General features: G+C 45.9%; 1 protein-coding gene across 1 annotated transcript; it reads left to right on the plus strand.

Moving 5' to 3' along the window:
• Positions 1-5,448: 5,448 nt before the first annotated feature.
• On the plus strand, positions 5,449-5,868 carry LOC120095936 (uncharacterized). The gene has a single exon (XM_087579571.1). The coding sequence runs from the start codon at positions 5,474-5,476 to the stop codon at positions 5,738-5,740; it is 267 nt and encodes an 88-aa protein (XP_087435697.1). The 5' UTR covers positions 5,449-5,473; the 3' UTR covers positions 5,741-5,868.
• Positions 5,869-8,657: the final 2,789 nt, after the last annotated feature.

Below are 8,657 nucleotides of genomic sequence, written 5' to 3' on the forward strand. Positions count from 1 at the left end.
GTTGGGTGAAGTCTCGATCTATGTACACACCATGGAAAGAGGCAATCAAGCTAATAAATTCATCCATCACTAGATCATTTTCTATCGTGATTCTTTGATGGAAATTTGTCATGTTATTTCTATTGCACTTGGTGGGGGCTGAGGGGAGGGATCGTAGATGACCATGTGGATCTCAGAGATGAAATTCGGGTCATCAGGCTTGGTGGCAAGCCCCTTTACCCACTGAGCTGTCTCACTGACCAACACGTTATTTACTACTATCAGAGTGCAGTTCATAGATGTCAAAAGATCCCTCCCCTCGTCTCCTGAGCCTTTGTACCCAGGACCAGCATGTCCCTTCCCAGACTTGCCACCTCTGGCCTCTGCTCGCTGTGTCACTTCTATGGAATTGACTTCCTGGTTCACCCTATGTAAGCAATCACCCCGCGCCTGTCTGTTATTTGCTTTATTCACTTAACATCATTTTGGAGATGGATCTGGGGTGACACGTGGGCCTGCCATCCAATAGCCGAGTCCTTTTGTGAGCCTCACTCCGTCACTCCCTCAGGTGGCTCCCAAGTGTCACCCTGACAGGAGGTGGCTTTCAGCCCTTGCCTGCTGCCTGTCTCTCGTGGACATTAATCACCACCTGAGACACATTTTTATCTCCAGCATTCATTTCTGTAAGCGTCATGCTCTCCTAGCTGACATGAGCATTCAGCAGAGAGCCGTGCTTACTCTGGGACAGGGCCAAGTATCTGACATCCAATATTCAAACAGTACCTTCTGAATGAATGCATGCCCAGTTAACTTAAGGGATGTGTGGGGAAATGTTGTAGTTTAGCAAAAAAAAAAAAAAAAATTCATCGGATTTTATCAAGCGGATGTTCATTAAATATTCAAAATGGGCCTTAAGCTTTGATGATGTTCTACTCTGTAAATGTTTATAGGATTGGTGCAAATGGGGATTTGCTGGTGGCAAGAGGTGAGTGAATTACTCGGGGGTCTGCCTGAGCAGGACAGAGCGTATCCTGCAGGGGTCAGTCTGGGATGCCAAGGAACTCAGCAGAGAAGTTTCTTTGCTGAGCTTTTTATCCCAAAGTGGATCATCTACCTCCTGTCACATGCCTTTCACCAGCTGTCCCAGCTGTGTGGGACAACTAGCTTGTGTGTTTCCTCACACACACTCCCTGCAGATGGACAGATAGAACAACAACATACAATGGTTGCATGCCACACACAGGCAGGAACAGAATAGACAGACCAAAAGGATTGGAGGGGTGGAGTCTAGAAGGACTGAGGAGTGGAGTGTAGAAGGACCGAGGGGTGGAATCTAGGAGGATTGAGGGGTGGAGTCTAGAAGGACAGAGGGGTGGAGTCTAGAAGGTCTGAGGGGTGGAATCTAGAAGGACTGAGGAGTGGAGTCTAGAAGGACTGAGGGGTGGAGTCTAGAAGGATTGAAGGGTGGAGTCTAGAAGGACTGAGGGGTGGAGTGAAGAGGGGAGTCTTTCTCTTGGTGGCTAAGAGAGGGAGAAATATATATATTTCTCCATATATATATATTTCTATATATATAGAAGAATATATATATTCTTCTATGGAATATATAGAACTATGGAATACACTAAGTTCAGGACAAACATACAATCATACAATCCTGAGAAACAATGCTTGAATTGTATGTGTATGTACACACACACACACATACACACACACACACACACACACACACACACACACACACACACAAACACACACACCACAGAGACAGACAGACAGAAGATAGACACAGAGACATACTCAGACAGCTGCTTTCAGGGTCAGGATGTATGTGGAGCTCAGATGTAGACTGATTGTCTTACACACACAGGACCATTGGTGTCATCCTGCAGCAACCTCCCGGAGGGGAATAAAGGTCACTCTGCCTGTAATGATTAGCCCTTATCGTCAACTTGATTGGGTTTTGGATCACCTAGGAGGCACACGTTTGGGTGTGGCTATGGGGGACATTCAGAGAGGTGCATCTATGAAGACTCACCCTGAATGTGGGCAGCCCTATCCCGTAGGCTGGAGCTCCAGACCAAATAAAAGAAAGGGGGCTAAGAAGCCAGTTGTGCACTAGAATTTATTGCTCTCTGCCTTGTGACTGCAGCTAGAGTGTGACCAGGTGCTCCGTTTCCCTGCTGCCACAGCTTGGCACCATACCTTCACTGCCATGAATTTTCTCAAGCTGTGAGCCAAAACCCTTTGTTTCTTGGGTTGTTTGTGTCGACTATTTTGTCACAGCAGTGTGTGAGCACTCTCAGAAAGTGCTGTCCACTGACTTGTGGACAATAAGACATGGGCAGAAGTTTCTGAGGAAAGGACCGCCAATGGTACTCATCTTTGCTCTTTTAGAGCCTTCAGACTGGTCCATTCCCTGGCTCGAAGGTGGAGGCTGTAAGCAAATACAGAGCAGCGTTCTGCAGGTTTGATGATGGTGGAGGCTCTCCCTCTCAGAATGGAGGAAACCATAGAGATCCCAGCAAGAGAAGTCCAACCCACGTCCAAAGTCTTCTTGGCTCTTCTTGACCCACCCTGTCAGTCAAAGTCAGTCACTAAGAGATAGGAGGGGCGGGAACACCCACCCTGTCAGTCAAGGTCAGTCAGACAGATAGGACTTGAGCAGTGGCTCAGAGCTAACATGGGGAGGGGTGAGAGGACACGGAGAATTCAGCAGAGACCCCCTAAGAGTGTGACAAGGAACACAGACTGTCCTCCAAAGCTATATAGGAGGTGTTTGTCTCACTCTCAATCTTTTCCAAGGACTTCAGCAGATGCCCATGAGGAAGGTTGTCTATGAGCAGGTGACAGAAAAGATGACAGGAGAGCTTTGCAGGTGACCAAGAAAGGCGGGATACAGGACTCAGAGCATCCAGGCTCTCTTTCTGTCAAAGATAGGCAGAGTTGCCGTAAAAAAAAAAAAATACCAATGGCACAGGGACACAGGGGCACTGAGGTAGTGTTCACACTGTACTCACCACCAGCCCCATGGGAGGCAGCATACTGGAGCTAGAGCAAGAACTCGGGGAGATGAGGGTATATAGGGGTTCTGGGGAGTCTGGACACTGGAAGTGCAGCAAGACACACGGAGAGGAGCTGGAGGGCCAGCAGTCCTATCCCAGGCCAGAGGAGTATGGAGCAGAGGAATGTGGTGCCTGCAGTGTTAGGGGTCTCCATAGCAATGGAGTCAGACTCAGAACAATACCCATTTGGCTAGACGGATTTAATGTGCATGCGAGAGAATGGGTGGGAACACACAGATACACATGTGCAGACTCTAATGGTCCAGCAGGAACTCGACCCACGTTCAAATACTGCTTATCACGTTTCACATTCCGCCCAGCTGCCCAGAACCATTCTAATATTATGACACAAAGGCAAGAAAAAAAATGAAAAAGAAAAAAAAAGCCTGCTGTCAAGAAACAAGACAATCAAAACCAAGAGATAGGAAACAGCGAGGGATGGACATGGAGACACTAAACACTGACAAAACTCACTGCCTAGCCGCAGTTCTGCAGATATGGTGACAATGCCAAGGACCACGTGAAGTGCCGGCCTCCAAACTGAGTGACCCGCAGAGCTCATGGAGGACTTAGAAGTCCAGCAAGGGTAAGGTCACGACCTTGACAGAGGTCCTTTAAAATCAACCAAAGCAGAGCACAAAAGGAAAGGGAGTCTCTTAAAACAGCATGAGAGAGCAGGGGGACAATTCCAATCCTCTAATGGGGGCAGAATTGAAATTCTAGAACTGAGGGGGAAAAAGACCAAAGGATGCTGGGAGACGTGAGGAGAGAGAATAAAGGAAGGAAATGAAAGACGGTCAGCCAGGCTCGGGGAGCTACAGACAAGGTAAATATGAGAGAAAGAGACAGAGACCGAGACAGAGAGAGATGGAGAGACAGAGAGAGAGATGGAGAGACAAAGAGAGATGGAGAGACAGAGAGAGGCAGAGACAGAGACAGAGAAAGATGGACAGACAGAGAGACAGAGGAAGAGACAGAGAGACTGCAACAGAGACAGAGAGATAGACAGACGTAGAGCAGACAGGCAGAGAGACAGAGAGACACACAAACAGAGAGAGACAGAAACAGAGACAGAGAAATGTCATGGAGGCAGCAAGAAGAAATGTATACATAGTATACAGAAGGAAGACACTGAGAAACATTGTCCAAAATCAGAGCAATTAAAGGAAAATGTAGTGAAATAACCAACCTAGGGCTGAGAGGGTAGCACAATGGTCGAGCCCTTGCCTAGTACAAGCAAGTCCCTGGATTTCATTTCCATACCCAAAAAGGAAAAGAAGAGGAAGGGAGGAGAGAGGAAGGAAGCAGGGAGGGAAAGGAGGAAGAGAGAAAGGGAAGAGAGAAGGGAAGGGAACAGAAGGGGGGAAGGATGTATATTTTAAAAGAAAATGAGTGAAATGCCTTTCAGAACGGCGGTCCCTAGGATGGGGGAGAAGGCAAGCCTGAGGTGTACACTGGATTTCTTCAGCTGATGAATTGCTCTGAAGGTAGGAGAGGACGCCGATGATGGCTTAATACTGTGACTAGCCTGTAAGCCCTGGATCTTACACCTTAAAATAGTGGATTTTATTGTATGTGAATTATGCCTCCATAAAGCAGAAAGAGAAATAAACACCTCAAACAGAAACGGAAAGAATTCAGTAGCAGGAGACAAGAACAGGAACAAATGCGACCTGCTCTCTTTATCGAAATCATGGGCTACCAGACAGAAACTCCATCTGTGCCAGGAAAGGAAATTGTTTAAACCCCAGTAAGTGGGAAAGAACTCCTTTCCACGTTTGTTGTTGTTTGGTTTGTTTGTTTGTTTGGATGGTTTGGTTTTTTTACACTTAGTGGGCTGATTTTTTTTTTGTTTGTTTTGTATTGTTTTTGTTGCTCTGGCTGTCCTGGACTCTCTATGTAGGCCAGGTTGGCCTCGAACTCAGAGATTCATCTGCCTCTGCCTTCCAAGTGCTGGGATTAAAGTTGTGGGCCACCACCGCCCAGCTTTTGAATGGGGTGTTGTTATTGTTTGCTTTTGATTGTCTTCAACCACAGCTCTAGTAGTCCAGGCTGATAACTCCCTATGTAGCCAAGGATGACCTTGAACTTCTCATTGTCCTGCTTCCACCTCCAGAGTGCTAGGATTGAAAGCATGTGCCAACCACACACCCAGGTTATTCCATGTTGGGACTTGAACTTGGGTCTTTGTGCATTCTAGACGAGCGAGCGAGCGCTCGACCAACTGAGCTCTGTTCCCAGCCCTTGTTTGACTGTCATAGAAAGAAACTGACTGGGTGAAGAAGGAAGGGTAGATTGCTGTGGGATGGTGCACATATCGAAAGATCCAGTGAACCGAGGTCTAATGTAAGGCAGTGGGGTAAGCAGGGGGCGCCCTTCCCAGCAGCCTTTGCGCGTGGCTGAATTTCTGTGGACACCAGGACTTCAAGATGGCGTTCATCATGCCATTGAAGGAGAAGACGCTCATGGAGGTTAAACTTGGAGAGCTGCCGAGCTGGATATTGATGCGGGATTTCACTCCCAATGGTATTGCAGGAGCCTTTCAGAGAGGATATGACCGGTATTACAACAAGTACATCAACGTTCGGAAAGGCAGCATCTCAGGGATTAACATGGTGCTGGCAGCCTACGTGGTTTTCAGCTACGGCATTTCTTACAAGGAACTCAAACATGAACGGCGACGTAAGTACCACTGAAGAGGGGTCACTGTGGAGAACACTGCATGGCCGAGCAAAACCGCCTGGCCCGCTCCGATCTAGGAAGAATTCAACTGGCTTAACCTTCACACCCCAACCAAGAACTAGTGTCCAATAAAAGGTGACGGACTGGTTAAAAAAAATAAAAGACAGTGGGGGAAGAGGGTTGGACAGTGGGGAGGGGTTTGTCTGTGTCCTGTCTTTGGAACGTGACTTGGGAGTAATTAGAAAGATGCCTTCGGTGGCTGAGAGAAGCATATGACAGGTCTTAAGACAGCCACCGGAGGGACAGACAGTTAGAGATAATAAGTCAGTAATGTCAAGTTACAAATTCTGAACTAATCCAAGAACAGATGGGAGAAAAGGCTGAAGGAGGAGAGAGCAAAAGACAGATGGGACGGGAGATAACTGGCAAAGGGCAGGTTTTTACCCAAGCCATAGCAGGAGTGAGAGTAAAAGACAGATTCTCAGAGTGGAGAAGACAGAAGTGCTGAGCATCTGGGAGAAATATGTAAGTATAAACCTGGAGGAAGGTTTCAGGAAGAGGGTGAGAAAGGACACACCACACAAACACTTAACAGGAGGACTGTTTAGAGGGGTGGGGTCTGATTCTACTCAAGAGATGGCTCAGAGGTTAAGAACTGCACCCGAAGAGGACCAGAGTTTGGTTCTCAGCACCCAGACCAGGAGGTGTAGAGAGAGTTGCCTGTAACTTCATCTCTAGGGGATCACACACACACACACAAACACACACACGCACACGCATTCCCTTGATGATAGATAGATAGATAGATAGATAGATAGATAGATAGATAGATAGATGATAGATAGATAGATGATAAATAGATAGATGATAGATAGATAGATAGATAGATAGATAGATAGATAGATAGATAGACAGACAGACAGACAGAAACACACACACTCCATAAATGAATGGAAGAAAATAGATGATAGATAGATACACACACATTCTCATGATGATTGATAGATAGATAGATAGATAGATAGATAGATAGATAGACACACACACTCCATAAATGAATGGAAGAATGGATAGATAGATGATAGATAGATACACACACACACATTCTCATGATGATAGATAGATACATAGATAGATAGATAGATAGATAGATAGATAGATAGATAGATAGATAGACACACACATACACACACCCCCTAAATGAATGGAATGATGGATAGATAGATGATAGATAGATACACACACACATTCTCATGATGATAGATAGATACATAGATAGATAGATAGATAGATAGATAGATAGATAGACAGACAGACAGACACACACACACACTCCATAAATGAATGGAAGAATGGATAGATAGATGATAGATAGATACATACACACATTCTCATGATGATAGATAGATACATAGATAGATACATAGATAGATACATAGATAGATAGACACACATACACACACTCCCTAAATGAATGGAAGGATGGATAGATAGATGATAGATAAATACACACACACACAGAGTCACGGGACTGTAACAATAGGATGCACAATGATGACAGCACATAGTTGTAGAATGGACAGGTGAGTTCAGCAAGGTCACAATGACAAGGTCAACAGGAAAAAACCAGTGCTCTCAGTTCAGGATTGGGAATTAAAATTTATTTATTTATTTATTTACTTAGACAAGGTCTCATGTAAGCCAGGTTGGCTTTGAATCCACTAGACAGCCCTGGATGACCTTGAACTTCTGATTCTCCTGGCTCCACCTCCTAAGTGCTGAGATGGCAGGCGTATGCCTCCATGGTGCTGAGGATTGAGCCCAAGGCTTTCTTTGTTCTTGCTAGGTAAGCGCTCTCTACAAATCGAGCTACGTTCCCAGTCCCCAAATGAAGGTATATTTTTTAAAATACCACTTATAAATGAGCCAAAGGAGTGCAACTACTTACTTTTATTTTATATGAATGTTTTGTCTGTGTGTGTGTGTGTGTGTGTGTGTGTGTGTGTGTGCGCGCGCGTGCGCACGTGTGTCATGCCTGATGCCCTTGGAAGTCAGAAGAGGGCATCAATTACTCTGTAACTTGAGTCAGGGATGGTTATGAACCACCATGTAGGTGCTGGAGGTTGAACCCTAATCCCCTGCCAGAGCAGCAATGACCTTAACCACTGAGCCACCTCTCCCATCCCCTCTTTAGGAATACATTTGGAGTATTGAGCCCACTTTGTACCTTGTAATGTACACATAATATATGGTGTCTCCACAGTGAAGTCTCACAGCCGCTTTCCAGAGTATAGAGGCATTTATTTGACTGTTTGCTTGTTTATTGCTTTTGGTTTTGATTTGTTTTCTTTGAGACACCATCTTACCATGTAGCTCAGGTTGACCTCGAGATCATTATATAGCCCAGGCTAGGCTAGTACTTGAAATTCTCCTGCATCACCTTCCAAAGGGCTAGGATCACAGACAGGTGTGTACCACCACCCTACATGCACGGGTGATCTCTTTTTATTATCTTATGTCTAAATAACACGTTTGCAAAACAAAAGTCCCATAAGCTAAGAATCGCCAGTCAAAGGTGAAGGGGGTGTGGGTGTTAGGTGATACTGGACTACAAGTCTGCCTGTCCCTGTGGCAAAGCCTGTGGTATGGCTCTATTAGATGTATTTGGAAATGATCTCCAACCTAGCAGGACGGACTGAGCCGGCCCTTCATGGATCAAGCCGTCTTACCTCCTTTGCAGAAACTGGGCGTCCAAACTCATGGTTTACAGCGTGCTGCGGCAGCTCCCTGTAGGTCCGTCTTTATTTTCACCTGCACGTGACTGACTGAGAACTAAAAACTCAAGATGATGAAGGTGGGACCCTGAGGTACTTGAGCACCCAGCACCTCAGTCACGGGAGTAGCCCATCAGTCACAAGCCGTGCACATGGC

This window comes from Rattus norvegicus, chromosome 12 (assembly GCF_021556685.1).
Source record: "Rattus norvegicus strain SHRSP/BbbUtx chromosome 12, alternate assembly SHRSP_T2T, whole genome shotgun sequence".
NCBI lineage: Eukaryota > Metazoa > Chordata > Mammalia > Rodentia > Muridae > Rattus > Rattus norvegicus.

Bases quoted from the DNA above. Each gene is read 5' to 3' on its own strand.
- LOC120095936 (XM_087579571.1), top strand. From the start codon at position 5,474: ATGGCGTTCATCATGCCATTGAAGGAGAAGACGCTCATGGAGGTTAAA.